The sequence below is a fragment of the Phoca vitulina genome, unplaced genomic scaffold (assembly GCF_004348235.1).
Source record: "Phoca vitulina isolate PV1807 unplaced genomic scaffold, GSC_HSeal_1.0 scaffold8, whole genome shotgun sequence".
In the NCBI taxonomy this organism is placed as follows: domain Eukaryota; kingdom Metazoa; phylum Chordata; class Mammalia; order Carnivora; family Phocidae; genus Phoca; species Phoca vitulina.
The window spans coordinates 73758773-73778051 of record NW_022589711.1 but is presented as its reverse complement, the minus strand read 5'-3'; the positions used below and the strand labels follow the sequence as shown (position 1 = coordinate 73778051).

Here is a 19279-nt window from a genome sequence, read left to right as displayed (position 1 = left end):
AGGTACATTTTGAGACCTTAGAGATGAGAAATATCATGTAGCCAAAACCAAGATAAGGTAAGCATTGCTCAAGATCTTTCCAACCACTGAAGCATAGGGACATAGAGAACTGTTTTTCTCTGAATCAAGGCATTATTTAAAATATCTGAGTGCCCTATTACAGAGATGGAGCCATTTCTTTAAAGAATTTATTTATTTGTCAGAGAGAGAGAGAGAGCAAGCACAAGCAGGGGGAGCAGCAGGCAGAGGGAGAAGCAGGCTCCCCACTGAGCAGGGAGCCCTATGTGGGGCTCGAACCCAGGACCCTGGGATCATGACCCGAGCCGAAGGCAGATGCTTTAACTGACTGAGCCACCCAGGTGTCCCAAGATGGAGCCATTTGGTAACATTCCTTTGTTCAAGAAAGGTTTTCTGTGCACTTCACATATAAGGCACAGCATCAAGTGGCCTGTGTTGTGTGAGACACTCAGAGTGCATTGGATGTGAAGGACTTCAGTAAATATTAAACAACATATTCAAGCTCTCAGATATAATTTAATGTCAATTTGTTTCTATTATGTGTATGTCCAGAACTGTAAAATTATAGAATTTCATATGACTGTTACACCACTAAGCAAGTCTGAGTATAAACTACTACATCCCAACACGCACATAAAACCACGTGGTCATTTGTCCAGTGGTTGCTGGAGGCACACTGTGGTAACTCTAGCACTGGGAACGTGGTTGCCATTCTTCTGGCATGTCTGTAACTCTCTCAATTCCACGGTCAGAACTAGGTGCATGCCTTTAACAGTGATTTTAAGCTTGAGCTTCAAAATGAGAGAACACATTGAAACTGCTTCAGGCAAAGGCTCTACTCTTACTTAGTTTTTATTTCCTCATTAGACTAATGGCAAAGGAATTAAGGAACTTTTCTAAATGTGTGGTTATGGGAAGAGAATAAAGGCAGAAGGGGGTCTGCTCTGCCACAGAGGACCCTCATGTTTAATTTCAATGTCATATTGGACGTCAAATGGCAAAGTCAACGGTATATGCCTATCTCAGGTCCTGGCCAGAAATGCACTAATGACAGCTAATTCTCAGATTTATTTTTATTTTAAAATTTTTATATTGTAAAACATAACAGCATCTTTTAAAATCCCTTTCTGAGCTAGTCCAAAAAAGACTCAAGGTATTCCTGGATACACAGAAGGAATAGTAGTGGTCCTTCTTCCTTAATGGGCATGGGACACCTTCCACTTTGAGAAAAACACTGGAGTTGTATAAATTGCCACTAGGGAGCAATTTTCTTCTTCATCAGAAGGAAAAAGGAAGACGTTGTCTTACAGCAAAGGAGGGCAGAGAGAGTCAAAAAACTTTAAACCTGAGCAGACATGCTAAAAACAAAAATAATGTATTTTCTTCCTATTTTAACCTATGAAGAGGCAATCCCCATTTTAACTATAAATACTAAAATTCAGAAAGTTATCAGCCTCAGGACAAGATGCCAGAAGGGCCTTTGCCATAAATGATGAGGATTCAAGGGTGACTCACTGTTATCTCTCTGGGATGGTGACAGAGGAAGTGCTAAGAGGACAGTAAAAACTTCAGAGGAGTCACACACTTAACTTTAAGATATTTGTTTCTTTTGAGAAATTTTATTTTGATTATATGACTGGATTTCCTTATTGCTTATTGTTCATTTATGTTACTTTTAATGAAGGCATTTTTAAACCAATTAAAGGGCATTTTTAGACCTATAGACCTATCTATTTTTAGACCATAGAAATAGGTGTCTTCATCATTTTTTATCCTGCCAGTAGGTGACCTGTGTGACTACCAGTAAAACGTACTGATCCCATGGAAAAAATATCAAAGATAAATTACACTAAACAATCATCAATCTTATACAAGGGGTTATTACCCAGAATCATAAGGAAGAAAAAAGAGTTTGATCCTTGAGCTACGGCTATGCTCTGATGATGGCCTAGCCAACCTGCAGGTATGTTTTCCTGATGTCAATAAACTCCTTAAGGGGAAACTGTCCTAAAATGTCACAAAGTGACAACCATAAAGCTATCCCTGGGCATGTCTTTTTCTGCTCTTTTGTTAAACTCTTGAATTATAAGATCATGTAAAGCACTGAACACCCTCCAACCCCAAATCTCCTACTACTCGAGACCAGAACACCTCTATATGTGTTCATTTCTTTCACTGTCACGACCATCCAGCAACTGTATTTGTATTAGTCAGGGTACTCCAGGGAAACAGAACCACTGTGACAGCTTAGCAAATCCAAAATCTACAGGGCAGGCCAGAAGGTGGGAGACCCAGGAAAGAGTAGATATTGCAGTTTGAGCCCAAAGGCAATCTGAAGGCAGCAGTCCCTCCTCTTTGGAGGACCTGGGTCTTTTTTCTCTTAAGACTTTCAAACTGATTAGTTGAGACCCACACATACCATTTAGGGTGATCAGCTTTACTCAAAGTCTATTGATTTAAATATTAACCTCATCTAAAAAATACCTTCATAGAAACATCTAGAATACAGTTTCACCAAATATCTGGGTACCGTAGCCTAGCCAAGTTGACATAAAATTAACCATCACACTGACCCTCCCAAAGTAAGATACTTGGGGGGGAGGGGGTTTCCTGTATTTTCTAGTATATTTCTTTGTGTCATACTAGAATGACAAGTGTTATGTCTGCTTTATTTTGGGTCCTCTTTTTCTCTTCTGGCAGCAACATTTGAAGTTACAAGAACTTTTCTAAATATCAAAAACCCTAACAGAATCAAAACAAAACAAAACAAAATAGTAGTTACCAAAGTAAAATATGGATTCTAGGCTCAGTGGATGCTACTGCCAAGTATGAGTTGGCCATTGAATGTATACTCGTATGATGACATCATTATTTAAATATAATTCAACAGTTAAATATTACTTTAAATACAATCATGTTCTAACCTATATAGTAGGTTCTAGAAACACAATTTTAAATGTTATTTTCACAAATTCACCAAATTTTCCTAATATGATCTGCAATATAGATTAGTGTTTGACATACAATAAATCATTTGGAAGAAAAAGCCCTTAAACTTATAATTTCACTAACTTTTATTAGTCTGCAAACCTTGAAATATCAGAAACATTAATAATCAAAATCTCCAGCACCTGGACAGGTAATCACTTGGTCACTTTTTTCCGCTGTTTGCTTTACTTTGGGTACAAAATGGAAAAGTAATGAACAAATGATCATTATCATGAGGAACTCTATGACCACGGTAGCATGATGACATGTTGCTTCTCAAGAAAATCCTCTTCCTCCTCATCTGTGCTGCTTTCAGAAAGTGTCAGCAAAGACTGAGTTTCAGTATCTCTTTCAGAAGAGCTGGAAATACATTAAAAGATCAATACACAATATACAGGACCAGGTTTCAACCCTTCATTTATCTTCTGATCAATACTACATGCACTGAAGTCATCGGAGGCAGGCAGATGTGAGGAGGCTGTCTCAGACTGGGGCCATAATTTTCAATGTGCCCAATATACCAAGCCTCCTTTTAATGAGAAATTCTCATCATTCTCCCTCTCCCAAGAAATAAAGCCACAGTGGAACCAAGGGGAGAAGATTTTATGGTCTCTGGTTGTGTCTTTCATTGATGATTCAGAAGGCACTTCAGAAACTTGCAGAGCCTCAGGGTCATCATTAGGAACATTCATCATTACATTGGCTGTTTAATAGAATCCCAGTGAAGAGACTGCCAGATAAATCACCTCTTTTGTGTACAGTAAATTAGGACTATGTGGATAGCCAGTCAAGATATGCCAAAACCAAAATTAATGGCAGCAATTATTTAGTTATTTTATTTTGTTACATTTTATTGTGGAAAGGAACTGGTAGAAACTCTAGCATATAGGTGTCAGCTTTAGGGAAGGAGGTAGTGTGGGGGAACAGGAAGGAGTTTGTAAAATTCAGATTTTTTTGTCCAAGTTATCTAGAATTTCAGCCCATGTATGCCACTAAATAATATAAAATACTTCATCCTGTGATGGATATTTTTTTGGATCCTTCTTTATGCCCAACAGAGGCTAAACCAGCAGTTACTAAACTCTGATCTGTGGACCAGGGCAGATCTGACTGAGATAAAAATTTTCACTGGTCTAAGAAGAGAAAATAAGGACAAGGTAATGACTTTTTCATGACATTTTTAATTTTAAAGAACTGTGCTTTATTCTGTTTGTTCCCCTTGTATTTTTAGTATGAAATGTCCTTTCTTTCATGAAATGATGCCGAGGGTATGTGGTAAGTTTAGTTACTTTGTTTTAAAAGAGCTTTTTAGGGAAAAAAAATAGCAACTTTATATTGATCCCTCCTTTTAAAAATGTAAGTGGTGTCAGAAATCAAAAATCCAAGGACCACAGCTAAATGATTTTCTCCTTTAGAAAGACAGAGTAATGGACTCTTGATTCCCTTTCACTGCAATATTAGACTTCAAACCAGTCAAAGGAATTTACAAATCAAGAGACTTATATTTTACATTTATCTTAATCCTTCTAGAAAAATCCCTCCTCCTTTTACAAGAAATTCCATCATGTCAATAATAGACCAACGTGATAAACTACTTTCTGAAGCATTTATTAGTATCACCTGTGGTCTTTATAGACTGATCATCCCTAAATGTTTTTCATGGGCAGAAAGAATGAAATGATACAATTTAAAATATGCTATCACTAACAATCTTGATTTAATTTTAAGAAAGAATCTTCTCAATACTCTATTCTAAAAACCTTATTCACATTGAGTAAGATTCTATTAGTGCAAAGTACTGAAATTTATTAAGTTAATTAATGCAAGTAAAGCAACTGTTTCTCCATATAAGAAGAAAGGCTGAAGGATTATAAAATTCCAAATATCTTTTCATTTTGCTGACACACGTTGTGCAGCAGAGAATTAGCTCTTCACGTTAAAGTAACTACTTCATAAGACTTTTACTAAATCCTGATAATAGGTCAACAAAGGACCCAAACATTTTACAAAGAATGGCCATATGAAGTACACACATGAGGACAATCTTTCTTTATATAGTAAAGATAATTTTTCAGGACTTGTCAAAAATTTCACTACGCCCTATCTTTGCATATGGGCTGCAGGCTTAACGTACCTCCATTCCTCAACCGCACAGAGGCCTCTTGCACTGGAGGTCTTACGGAAATCTAGGGTAGTCTGACTTATGCTCAGCGAATGGTTGTTGGAGGTTGTTGAAGCTGGTAACTCTTCTGAGGTGAGGCTGTAAAGCTTTTCTGAAGGATCTGAAACATTTTATTTCATGCACTGTCAACACATAAATTCAAGACACAAACGCACAGCATACGGTACTGAAAGTTTACCCAGTGTAAACTGTAGGTGGTACAGAGAAGGTCAGTACAGATTGTTAATCACCTCGGTTTTCTAGTACTTGTGGGGCGGGCAGAATATGAAGTAAGCTTGATCTGACCTTCTAAGTTAGGACATCGGTATCAAGTCACTTCAATCATACTGACTTTGTTTTCAGCAAATTCCCCAATTTTTTTCAGCGTTATGGAAATAGAACAGACATGTAACGTGTGAGTTTAAGGTGTACAATACGTTGATTGGAACACTTATATACTGCAAAGTGATTACCTCCATGGTGTTAGCTAACACCTCCATCATGCCATATGTATTAGCTTTTCTTGTTTGTGGTGAGAACATTTAAGATCTACTTTCTTAGCAACTTTCAAGCATATAATATTATTAACTGTAATCACCATGCTGTACATTACATCCCAGAAGTTATTCATCTTCTAACGGGAAATTTATACTCTTTGGCCAATATTTCCCCGTTTCCCCCCTCCCTTAGCTTATGGTAACCACTATTCTAGTCTCTGTCTCTATGTGTTTGGCTTTTTTAGATTCCACATATAAGTCATATTATACAGTACTTGTCTTTCTCTGTGTGACTTATTTCACCTAACCATATTGATTTTTAAATATGTTATACTTAAAGTGTCAACTGTCCTGAAAATTTACAATATTGCAAAGAATATCACGGGATCCTCTTTAAAGCTAGAATATTATGCCATTCCTCAATTTGCCTGAATGTTAAACACTTTATTGTTTATTTTTGTCTTCTAAGAAATAAAAGTTTTACCCCCACACAGTCTGAGGCAAAGGTTAGTTCTGGCAAAGCTACCCTTTCTTTTTCTGCGTCCTTGCTTTGTTTGGGTAGATAATAACTATGTGAAAGGGGAGAAGCCTTAAATCTCCTTTTACATGAAGCTGGGGTGATTTAGCTCAGGTAAGGACAAATAGTGCAAGTTAAATAAGCAAATGGACAAGCAAACATATTTTATATGAACTACCAAAAAGTCAAGTACAGAAATAAATATGATTACTATATTAGAAAGACCATAATGCTTTCTTTTCATCTTTGAAAAAGTTGTAAGGGCCATCTACCTTATACCTAAGGTTATGCTGGGATGACTTTTAAAACTGTTAAAAGTACTGGGTCTTATTCTTCCCTTCCCACTCCTATGAAAGTGTCAAGCAAATATCCTCCTGATCAGAAGGACCACACACCAAACTATGGGTATTATACACTTGACTGAGAGAATTATTTTAATATTATTATTATTTCTTGGTAGATAGCACTTACTTGAAATTTTTGAGAAAGCAGAGATTCCCCTGCTGGAAGAAACTTCAGATTATTCCTGCTGCAAGATAGACCTCAATACATTTACAACTGGAAATGTCCTTAAAATTATTTAGGCCAGTGACTTTCAAATTATGATACATGGTGAAGTTCAGTAGGCTTGGGGATGAGGCTCGTGCTCCCACCACCCCAAAGCAACCAAGACAGCTTTCACTGGGTCTCATTTAAATTTGGGGCTCTGTATAAGACTAATTTTGAGAAAAACAAAAGATTCCTCAGCTAGAATTTTTGTCGCATCCCCAGCTGTTGGAGATTAGGAAATTGTGGGTCCCCAAGGGATTGGTAACTTGGAAGTCACACAACCAGAGTAGAAAAACTAGAACTAGCCCTAAGCTCTTCTAGCTCACCAATATCATCAATCACTATGTTCCAGAATCTAATTCTTTAGCCAAGGCTTTTATTTTCTCTCCTCTTTTTCCACAAGGAAAAAAAGACAGGTATGCAAGACACCTTTACTTGCCCCAATGATAGGGAGTGTTAGCGGTGAGAAAGCAATCAATTCAGGATTTGGAATTGGTTAACACTACAGTACTGAAACCTAATAGTGACACTTAGGTCTAAAGAACACTGGCAGGAGAGGTATTCAACCTCTGTTAGGCAATTGAGTCCCGACTGAATGAGCACAGAGCTAATTCAGATGGTGCAAACAGAATGGGCCTATTTTTGTATAATTGTATATTCTCAAAATTATTTTTTCGAATACCTGGTGAAGTTAATAGGGGCAAAGGTGACATCACTTGGTTTTCAAGGCAGAAGAAAATAAAACTGCTTATGAAAACCCTATTGTGGGTTAGTGTTAAACCTAAAAGATCAATTGTACAAAAACCTAAGTTTTTCTAATATAAGACCAGGGAATACTGGATTGACATTTATATTGGAAATTCAGCTGTTATAAATTTACTTTATACCCGTCAAGAAAGTGGACTTTTAAGGAATGGATTGAAGTTAAACCTTTTTATCCCTGGAGTAATAGGGTATGTTCTCTGATCATTGAAGAATCTCTTAAATGCAATAATAAAGAATGGCAAAGGAGGAAAATTGACTAAATAGGGAGTTTTAAGGTGTATTTCTGAAACTCAAGTCACTTAAAACATATACATAAAACTTTATTCTACAGGGAAATGAACATTTAGATGGGTAAAAGAAATGAAGGAGAGAAGAAAGGTAGAACCAAAGAGACGGGTTAAAACTTCAAAGAATGGACACAAAGCAGATAGGCTACTTTCCTATAAGGAACCCAAACCACCACCACCACCGCCATCTAAAGAACTATCTAGCAGAGCTACAAAGGACATCCCTGTGTTTAGGAGAGTGTGACAACCAGAACACTTGCCCTGTAACCTGTGAGCCTCGCCCCCAACACTTCATACTTTTGTTTTCCTCTCCCTCCATCTCTTCCCTTCTGCCATTGTGTCTTGCCTTGTTTATCCCTCCATTCTTTCTTCCCTTTACCTTCACTCTGCCCACAACCCTCTGCTTTTTAAGTGGTCACAATATTGATTAGAAGTAAGGATTTCACATTATTTAAGTGGCACTGTGGTAGGGTGGTAAGACAAAGGACTGTGGGGCAGACTTGCATGGGTTTGTGCCTGGGCTTTTCGGAGCTCCCAGGGAAGACCCCGGGCAGTTACTATGTCACCTAGAGCCTCAGTTGCTAAATCCACAAAGGGGAGATCAAAAATCGTATCTGTTCATTTACCTCACAGAGTAGTTAGTTTTAAAGATCAAATGGAGCAACACTACATATAAAAACAAGTAGTGATTATTATTATTCATTGAATGGCTTCATATTCTTATAGCAGAATTCTTAAAAATAGGTTGACTTTCACTTATATGTGGCACTCATTTTTTTTTTTTTTTTTTCTGAAATTGAAAGGTGACCTAAAGCAAAAAGATTGCCATTCCAGCCCATCTTAACCTGTCTTTATAAGGGTTACTTACTTAATTTGCTAACTATATATCCTGATTAGCCCTTTTAGAGTTTAATATCTTACTTGACGGTCAACTTTTGAACAGAGGCCCCAGATACTCATTGCCTTACTATTTTATTTCACCAGCAATATAGCTACATCTGCTAGTATCAGGTACATTTTTATTCTTTCTTGTTTAAGAAAAAGTACTTTCCTCTCTTTAATTACTTGGCTCAGTTAACTACCTGTGGACTTGTACAAACATAGGATTGCCATGAGAATTTAGGTCTTAAACCACAAGTCAGAATGAGTTTGAACAAATGGATCATTTTTAACTAATGAAAATGTGAATGTTTTAATGTGCATTATTATTGATACTTTCTCATAATGCATATCTTCTGATATTTCCCCAATTTCTTCAGGCTATAACAATATTCAAAAGTTGACAAAGTGACTAGTTAAGTAAGTTATATTGCCATATTGAGCCCATTAAGGAAGACTGTAGCGTCATTTACAGAGATATTTGTGGAGGAAATAATTATATGGCATGAACTATAGCTAACTATACCCTCAAAGTGGCCCACAAGAAAACATGGCTTTAGAATGGAAACAGCTTTTAGATGTTTTTGACTAAAAATTAGACTTACCAAGAGAACCTTACCTGACTGTATGTGGAAAGTACCACTCACTGATTCCTTACATAATTTAACAGATTTTTTCAGGACTTACTATGTGCTAGGCAACTAACTCTTGAGAGAGAGTGTGTGTGTGGAGAGAGAGAGAGAGAAAGAAATTTTTCATAAATATAATGTTTAATATATAATTTAATTCAATCACTGAATAATTTTATGATAGGGCCAATTATTACCCATCTTTCATACACAGAAACTGATGCAAAATCAGATTAAGAAATTAATTTGCCTAAAGTCATGAAGCTAGTAAGGAGTGGTTTCAAATTTCAAAACCAGGCTCCTGGCCCCAGAGCCTGGGCTCGCAACTACCCTGTTTTGCTGCCCCCATCTCCTGATTCAGCAGAAAGTTGTGTCTGCAAACTGCAACACATCGCCCCCTGCCTAACCCGCTAGCCTGCCCTGCCTGCCTGCCTCTGAAAAGGCTCTAATATCAGCCACAGCAATCTGAATGAATGGGGAAAACACTTCATTTAATGTAGTTATTTTCTGTCTTTTCTTCTCCCAGCTCCTCAGCATAGTTGTTTTCCACAGAACTTAGAGGAAGTGGATATACCCTAGAGCTAACAGAAAACAAGTCAGGTTTGCTGCTCTCAAAAATTTGGCTTTCACAGAGATGTGAACACATTTACATTTGTATAAGAGTCAAATTGTGTAGCTGTGCTTCTGTGGAACCAAACCTCATGTGGAGTTTTTCCAGGCTACACCATGAGTAGTGAAATGTGGGTAGAATTTTTCTGCCCATTGATGCTAAATGGAATACAGAAGTCTTGTACAGAAACAGTGAGTTTTCTGGAATAGCGGCTGATTACACCACAACATCTGTCACCTCACTGTTGGGTTGATTCAGCTGATGGGCCGCCCTCTTCCTTCCTCAGCTCCAGGTGAATGTCTCTAAAGCTGTGCACTCATCCTGAGCCAATCTTCTCAAAGAGAAAGAGCTATTCGTGGGTCAAGTGTGTATAAGTGATTTTGTTCTCCTCCTGGACCATCAGAAAAGCCCTGGCAGTTCATAGGCCACACAGTGTGTGCTTGCTTTCATATACGAAAAGTTATGCATTCTGGTGAAAAAAGTGGTGCCAGCATATGAGAAAATGAGTGGCCCAGGGAAAAAGTGAAGTATGTAAGAACAAAAGTGATAAAGGAAATAGGAAAGCTAAGTGGTTAGAAACAACCACAAGAGACTATTGCTTGTTAAGTGCTGTGTTTCATTTGTAAATAATGGAATTTACCAATTTATCAAAATAAGAAACCCTTCATTTTCTGATTAAAAACTGTATGGTTATCCTTTTTAGATCCAGTTCAGGCCTATCATACTTCATTTTAGAATTGATCTTTAATGTGAGAATTACCTCCAAGGAGATTTACATTTGATTTTTAGTATTTTAGACTAAGGCAAATGGACGATAGGTACAGATGGATCATAGACTCTCATCCCCCAACCCATAACGAAATGAATAGAAAAAGCAGAAAAAACAAAAATAGAATCAAATCACAAAAGGAGTCAAACAAAGAAAGGGATACAAGTCCACATAATAAACCTGGAAAAGGGGCAACCAAAGAAATAAACAGAAGATTCATTGAGGTATAGCTGGGTGTTACCGCTGTCCACCCACTTTCCTCCCCACCCAATACACACACCAAACTAGTATCAGGAAAAGGAGAGTCATCTAAAGTACAGGTCTCACCAATACCACACCAATTTGGAGATCACCGGTGAAGGGGAAGTAAGAAGAAATTATTTGAAATACTTTTAAAGCCTCTAAGTACCCACTGTAAGATCTTAGCAGAGGCAAGCAAATTAAAACCTGCAGGTGTCCCCATAGGGACAGAACACACTTGAAAACAGGTGCAATGAAGTTTAATGTAATCAAGAAGAAGACGAGAGCCCAGGTCCTCCAACAAATTAGGATAAACTCCCCATTCCTTCATCTATCCTCCCATGCTTCTGAGCTGGCAAGATACAGAAAACAATGCAATAACCAACCCACAGATAGTAGCTCCAAAGAGAAGACTGACACATCTCAGGTGGACAGCATTTTAGGGAAAATGTAGTCTCACTGTATCAGAAAAGACAGAGCATATGAGCAAAGCTGCCCACAGTAAGTATGAACAAGGAAGATACAAAGAAATGACAGCAACTAGCTATGCAGACAAACTAGAATCTAAGAATTCATAGCATGCAAAGAATGATTAAATAAAAGATCAGTCTAGTAGAAAACAGTTCAAGACCATAAGAAAGGACTCCCATGAGTCCTTTAGCTACAGAAGACGTAACAAAAATGACATTTTAAAAAAGTGCAACACTGTGAGGAGCCAGTCCAACACGGTGGTATAGAAGACCCTGAACTCACCTCCTTCCATGGCCACACTGAATCTACACCTACATACAGAGCAATTCCTCCTGAAGAAGAATTCAAGGCTGAATGACTGGCTCTTGCACAATAAAAAGAGAGAGGGACCACACAGGGAAGGGTAAGAGATGGAGACACAGTAATGAAGGGAATCCCATCCCCAATGTGGCAGCCTGAAGTGGAGAGGCATATACCACCAAGGGGCCCATGTGCAGAATCCCTAACCCCGGGACACAAAGAAAAAATAGTGATTTAAAGGGAAATTGAACGACAATTGAAGGAAATCCACTAACCATAAAATCTGCCAAATGGCGGGAAACTACTGGAAATCACTCCGGGGTTGGAAGCCCTGGTAAGTGCCATTTTTTATGTTCCCCCTCCACCTTGGTAGCACACACAAAAGCAGGATCCAGGTACTATAGTTGGCCTGCTAGGGCTGACCTGGCAAGCCCCAAGCCCCTAGGTTAGAATAGCTCCAGCCATTTCCCCAAGACAACCCCAGCATGTTGCGCCCTGGGCCAATCCCACTCATGGGTATAGAAGGAATACACCTCAACATAAAAAAGACCATACATGGCAAATGCAAAGCTAACATTATACTCAACCATGAAAAGCTAAAAGCTTTTCCTCTAAGATCAGGAATAAGACAAGGATGCTCACTTCCACCACTTTTATTGGACTTCCATGTTTTATTCAACATATTCAACACTAGAAGTCCTAGCCACAGCAATTAGGATAAAAAAAGAAAAAAAGAAGAAAAAAAGCACCCGAATTGGAAAGGAAGAAGTAAAATGGTCACTATTTACAATTGGCATGACACTGTATACAGAAAAACCAAGACTCCACCAAAAAGCTGTAAGAATAAATAAATTCAGTAAAGTCACAGGATACAAAATTAACATACAGAAATCAGTCACATTTCTATACACTAGTAATAAGGTATTAAAAAGAGAAATTAATCCCATTTATAACTGCATTAAAAAGAATAAAATACCTAGAACTAAATTTAAGGAGGTAAAGACCTGTACTCTGAAAACTATAAAACACTGATGTAAGAAATAGAAACAACATAAATAATAAAAAAGATACAATGTGCTCCTGGATTGGAAGAATAAATATTTTTAAAATGTCCATTCTACCCAAAGCAATCCAATGATTCAATGCAAATTCCATCAAAATATCAATGGCATATTTTACAAATCTAGACCAAAGAATCTTAAAATTTGTATGGAGCCATAAACAATCCCAGACAGTCTCTTTAATAAACGGTATTGAGAAAACTGACAGCTACATACAGAAGAATGAAACTGTACCACTATTTTATACCATATATAAAAATAAATTCAAAATGGATTAAAGACTTGAAATGTAACACCTAAAACCATAAAACTCCTAGAAGAAACCATAGGCAGTGAACTACAGCATTGGTCTTAGCAATATATACTATTAAATATTTTTGGACCAGTATTCTCAGGCAAGGGCAACAAAATCTAAAATAAACAAATGGGATTACAGCAAACTAAAAAGCAAAGGAAACCATCAACAAAATGGAAAGGTAGCCTACTGAATGGGAGAAGAATATTTGCAAATCATACAGCCAATAATGGGTTCATATTCAAAATACAAAAAGAACTTATACAACTCAGTATCAAAAAACAAACAAACAAACAATGTAATTAAAAACTGGGCAGAGGACCTAAACAGACATTTTTCCAAAGAAAACATACAGATGGCCAATTGGCATGTTAAAAGATGCTCTATATCATAATCACCTCACACCTGTCAGATTGGCTATTATCAATAAAACAAAAACAAAAAAGTAACTAGTGTTAGTGAGGATGTGAAAAAAAGGGAACCCTTGTACACTGTTAGTGGAAATGTAAATTGGTACAACTACTATGGAAAACAATATAGAAGTTACTAAAAAAGTTAAAAATAGAACTACCGTACAATCCAGAAATTTTATTTCTGGATTATCTGAATAAAATGAAAACACCAATTCAAAGAGATATCTGCACCCCTATGTTCACTGCAGCATTATTTAAAATAGCCACAATATAGAAGCAACCTGAATGTCCATCAATATATGAATGGATAAAGATGTGAGATACACACAGACACACATAGACACACACACACACACACACACACACACACACCCCAGAATATTACTCAGACACAAAAAGAGAATGAAATCTTGCCATTTGTAACAACATGGATGGACCTAGAGGATATTATGCTGAGTGAAATAAGTCAGACTGAGAAAAACAAATACCATTTGATTTCACTTATATGTGGAATCTAAGAAAACAAAACAAAACAATTAAACACATAAAACAAAACAGAACAGTTTCATAGATCTAGGAAACAAACTCTTGGTTACCAGAGTGGTAAGGAGTGAGGGGGTGAGCAAAACAGGTAAAGGGGATTAAGAGGTACAAACTTCCAGTTATAAAATAAATAAGTCATGGGAATGTAATATACTGCACAAGGGATATAGTCAGTAATACTGTAATAACTGTGTGTGGTGACAGATGGTAAGTAGACTTACCATGGGGATTATTTCATAATGTATAAACATATTCATCACTCTTATGTACCCTGAAACTAATAGGATATTGTATGTCAATTATACTTCAATAAAAAAATTAATTAATTAAAAAGAGTAAAACTAATCTTAAAGATCAAACAATAGCATGTCAGACATCAAAAGAAAAAAAAATCCAATGGTCCTGGATTGGATTCTGTACCAGAAAAAAAACAAGTATAATGAACACCATTGAGACAAATTTTAAAAATTAGATATGTACTGTGGATTAGAGAATCACATTGTATCAATATCAAATTTCCTGATTTTGATTATTATGATTCTTGAGAGAATGTTCTTGTTCCTGGGTAATACACATTGAAGTATTTTTTTGATCAAGGGTCATAATCTTTATAACTTTCTCTCAAATGGTTCACAAGAAAGGGCAGTGTGTGTGTGTGTGTGTGTGTGTGTGTGTGTGTGTACATATCTAAGCAGGGCAAAAGACAGATAAATAGTGAATTGGATAAAGAATATACAGGAGTTTGTATTTTCTTGCATTCTTGCAAATTTTCTATAAATTTGAAATTTATCAAAGTAAAAATTTACCAAAAAAATCAAAACAATACCTTTAGAGAGCTAATTTATTAAATCAAATCCATTATTTATTAAATCAATCAATAAAGAATATTCTATAACTATAGCTGAAAATCAAACTTTCAACATAGAACACAAGCTTAAGATAAAGTAGTAAATGCAAAGGAAAATAAAAACTGGTTAAAATAGTTGAAGAAAATATAAGTAAATACATTGTACAAAGAAGATCCAACAGACAAAATAGGTTTGTCAGCAGGAGAAAGCCAAATGGAACAGAAAAGCAGTTCAAACATACAACAGCAGAAACTTTCTCTGAAAATAAGGAGCAATTTATTCTACAGAAAGAAAGAGAGCCCTGTGCTTTACGAAATGCTCAATTATTGATATTGAAACACATTCCTGGTCCAGTTATTGAATTTCAAAGATTAAGAAAGAAATTCTTCAAACATCTAGTCAGGAAAGAACCCTGTCACATGCAAGAGAGAGAGTGAAGTAAAAAATCAAGGTGACCTCAGACTACTTCATAGCAGAATTCAGACCCAGAAAGCAAAGAATCAGTACGTACAAGGTTTACAGGTAAAATGACCCAAGGAACTTACCCTCAGCTGATTTGCCATTGAATATAAAGGAAGCATGCATTCTCAAACATGAGAGAACTCGAGCAGTAGAGCTACCATGAGCCCTACCTGGGGGCAAAACTATTCCACAATTAAATTTAACCAAACAAAAGTTAAAAGGAAAAACTTGATGTTAAACTAACTAGCATCAAAAATCAGGGACAGAAGACAGTAGAGAAATGTCTGCTAAGTCCAGAGGAAAAAAAAATTGTGATCCACTAAATTAATCTAGCTAACTTGCCAATCGACCATAAAGATGAAACAGGCATTCTCAAGAATTCCACAATCAAATCGTCTAGAGATGAATCAAAATAAAAGGCTCAAAATTGGAAAGTCATAATAAAAATGCCAGTACTGATCATTTAATCTAATATGAATTTTCACGAAGAAAAAGAAAATAAAAGGAAACCTTAAAAAATGAAAAAGAGTAATATAATTAAAATAGCAATATGTTCAATTATATAAATATAATTTATATATAAATATGTGTATATTTATATATATAATTTTTTTATAAATCACATGTGGTTAAAAAAAAAAAACCAGGGGCGCCTGGGTGGCCCAGTCAGTTGAGACTCCTACTCTTGGTTTCTGCTGAGGTCCTTATCTCAGGGTCATGGGATCAAGCCCCGCCTCGGGCTTATCATTTTAACAGGAATCTGCTGAAGTTTCTCTCTCCCTCTGCCCCTCCGTTGTGTGCTCTTGCACACTCTCTCTCTCAAATAAATGGATAAATATTAAAAAAAAAAACAAAAAGAACAAATTTAATTTTAGGGATTTAATCGTTATTGTCTAAAACTAAGTCATATATAGTTACTTACAAATGGCCTTTGGCCTTCATAGCTTAATGTTTCTTTTTTCCTTTTTCCTTAATTTTTAAAAGGATATTTATAAAAAGTTACAGGATAGACCATATAAAATTACCAATATTCCACTGTTTCTTGTGTACAAAATGGCAGTTTCACATATTTCAACTTAATATTTTTGTGATGAAAAAATACTTCTCTGAAATGTACAATTTCCTTTGGTTTCATTTCAATTTTTCTTTTGTTAAACTGGGTAAATACGTAATTATTTAAAAATATGTAGAGCATAAATATATTTTTATAAAATTTTTACTGTCTTTCCTTCAATTTTTCATCCTTCTAACTACGTATTTTTATATGTATACTCATGATGCTCATCAAATAACATGGTTGTTCTCGGAGGAGTAAGATTTTGTGGGGATTTTGGCTTCCTTTTTAGTATTTTTTTGTATTTCTTTCAAGGATATGGTTATGATTTGCTTGACTGCAACCACTGAGGTTTAGGAAAGAGAATGCACAAGTATAATTTCTCCTTAAACCGGTCTGCCAACCAGCATTGACATCAACTGGGTACTTGTCAGATGTGCAGAATCCTGGGCCCCACCCCAGAATCTGCATTGTAACAAGACCCCCCAGGGCATTTGTATACACATTGAAATTGGACAAATACTGCTTTAAAAGATCTAACAGCTCAATTCTCCAACAAGGGTGTTGGGTGGTGGCTTTCATAAAGCTACAGAGATTAGCCACTCAGAGGGGTTGTAGAAAGGAGAAAAAAAATTATTTTGCTGTCCACATGAAGTTCCTTATGCTATATTTTAACTGTGTATTACGTAGGCGAAGGGAGCCATCTCTGGTGTGGGCATCCATACGTTTTATAACATTCTCAGGGTGACATCAGGGGACATCCAAGGAAACAAATACAAAGGTTGGTGATTAAATAAGGGAAAGGGAAAGCCTTCTTTTCTTGGAACGTGATTATGAAGAACCAAGCAGAAGGCAGAGCTACATTGTCTATAGTGAAAAAAATAGCATTACCTGAAAGATTTCTCAGCACATTTAATTCTTTTTCCAAACTGTCTAAGGTTTGCTGATCAGCAGTGCCATCTAAGAAAGGCTCAGTGTGGTCAGTAATATCAATATATTCAATTTCTGAAATTTCAGAAGCAGCTCTAGATAATGGTCGAGCAGCCGCACTTCTTGATCGAGGATGGGAGGAAACAAGGCAGCTGGAGCTTTTTTTAACAGGGTTGGAAAGGGGTAAATTTGCTGTTGAAGGTCTCTGTGATATCTGGCCTAAAACGAAAAATAAAAAATTTTTATATCAACTTTTTCAAAAATTCTGAATGAATGCTTAAAGATATAAAATACCAACCCCCTAAATCTAGAGCAGTTAAGGTCATGGAATAGAGTTTAAGAGAAAGTGGATTTTAAATTATCATGCATTCTGGTTTACCACAATGTTTTAATCCCAAGTTACTTTCCCTATGTCATAAAGAACACTTCTGGGTTATTTTTCCCTTTTTTTTCTACATTCAGAAAAAAGACAAGCTAATTTTAAATTAACTAAAGCAAGACATCTGTAAACCAAGTTAATTCCAGAACAATTCAGTGTCTAATCTTTTTTCCCAATGTCCAATCTTATAACCTATTCCATAAACATCCCAAACTGTGTCGTGTTTCTTAAATTCTAGGATGATACCACACTGTGCCTTGTAAGAGTAAGAACACATAGAATAGACATGGTACCACTTCCTAGTGAATTTTATTTGATGGTGTGTAACATTCTTCTATTAAGACAAATATGGAGACAAAATACTAGTATGCAAAATCTTCTAGAAAAACACAGGCTTTAAAGAAATTGAGATCATATTTCTAATTTTCCTAAATATGAGTTCACTTTCTGCTGCTTTAGAGGGTACTTTAGTGGAAAAGTTCCAGAAACACAGATCTAACTCAGGTTATTACTTTGTTCCACCAAGTCGCTTTGGCAGGCAACTTTGTCTTCACCTATTTCAAAGGCTGATTTAATTGGTTTATTTAACATGTGTGTTTCTTTCAGAGTCCAGAGTGCTAACCATTACACCATGGGACCTGTGTGTTTCTTTCATAGTAGGAAAAAAAATCTCTTCAAATCCTACACTAAACAAAATAACTCTCTCTCTCTCTCTCTCTCTCTCTCTCTACATATATCTATCTACCTAGCTGTCAATAGATATATATATCTATCTTATGGTACTGCTCACAAGATTCTTTAATGAAGGCCAAGGAAATATTCAAAGTACAAATTTAGATTCATAGTGTAGGTATATTTTTATATGTACTAAATCACTGTCCTGATTTAGATTAATATATTTATATTAAATATAAATAATTTATAACATAACCTTGTAGTCCCTTAACACAAATTGTCTTTGTGTAAAATACTGGATTATTTAAAGAAGCGCTATTGTCAATATCATGAAAGTCATGATTTGAATGAACATATTCCATTATAACATTATGCCCACTCAACTCAAAGGAAAATGTGAGATTCAGAGGAGTAACTATAGGTAGTTGTCATGTATTAAACATTTAATAACTACTGAGTTTGTCTTTTTTTTTACTTAAAAATCTACTTTGAATGTAGCTAGTACCCTAAGAAGCATCTTTAATGCAGTATGTAATTATTTAAGCAATTAAAACTGACTAAGGTAAGTCCCAAAGGGCACCAATTTTAATGAACATTTCAGAAATCAATTTTGAAAACATTTTTTGTTGGAATGAAATTATGAATAAATTAAAATAAGATTCTGACCTTTTTGTCTATGTGCACAGAGACAATTATGAAGCAAAATCACTGACAAAAATGCATCTATGTTTGAAGACATATAAATGTAAATATCCCTATGGATTACTTTAATGGCTAGAATTTGGAAATAATTTCCCCTTTTACCTCTAATACACAAGAGTACATCATATATAAAATACACAAATACATAAAAATACATGATACACAAAAAAGCAACCTTGCCATTCCTCCATAATAAAGCAGTAGTAGGAACAGCCATCGTGGAAGCATGTGAGTATA

The 19279-nt window shown here is 36.0% G+C and overlaps 1 protein-coding gene across 5 annotated transcripts in view; it reads right to left on the bottom strand.

The window, feature by feature from the left end:
- The window catches only part of ZBBX (zinc finger B-box domain containing), a 121548-nt gene that overhangs the window by 4160 nt on the left and 98109 nt on the right, over positions 1-19279 (bottom strand). For 4 of the 5 annotated variants that reach the window (XM_032407277.1, XM_032407281.1, XM_032407278.1 and 1 more), the window contains 3 exons: positions 17248-17505; positions 5141-5288; positions 382-3366 (listed from right to left, as the gene is read on the bottom strand). In XM_032407277.1, the coding sequence (XP_032263168.1) occupies positions 3249-3366; positions 5141-5288; positions 17248-17505 (524 nt within the window). In that variant the 3' untranslated portion in view covers positions 382-3248. Of the gene's footprint in view, positions 1-381; positions 3367-5140; positions 5289-17247; positions 17506-19279 lie in introns of those variants that run through there. The other variant, XR_004299854.1, reaches the window with a different exon arrangement.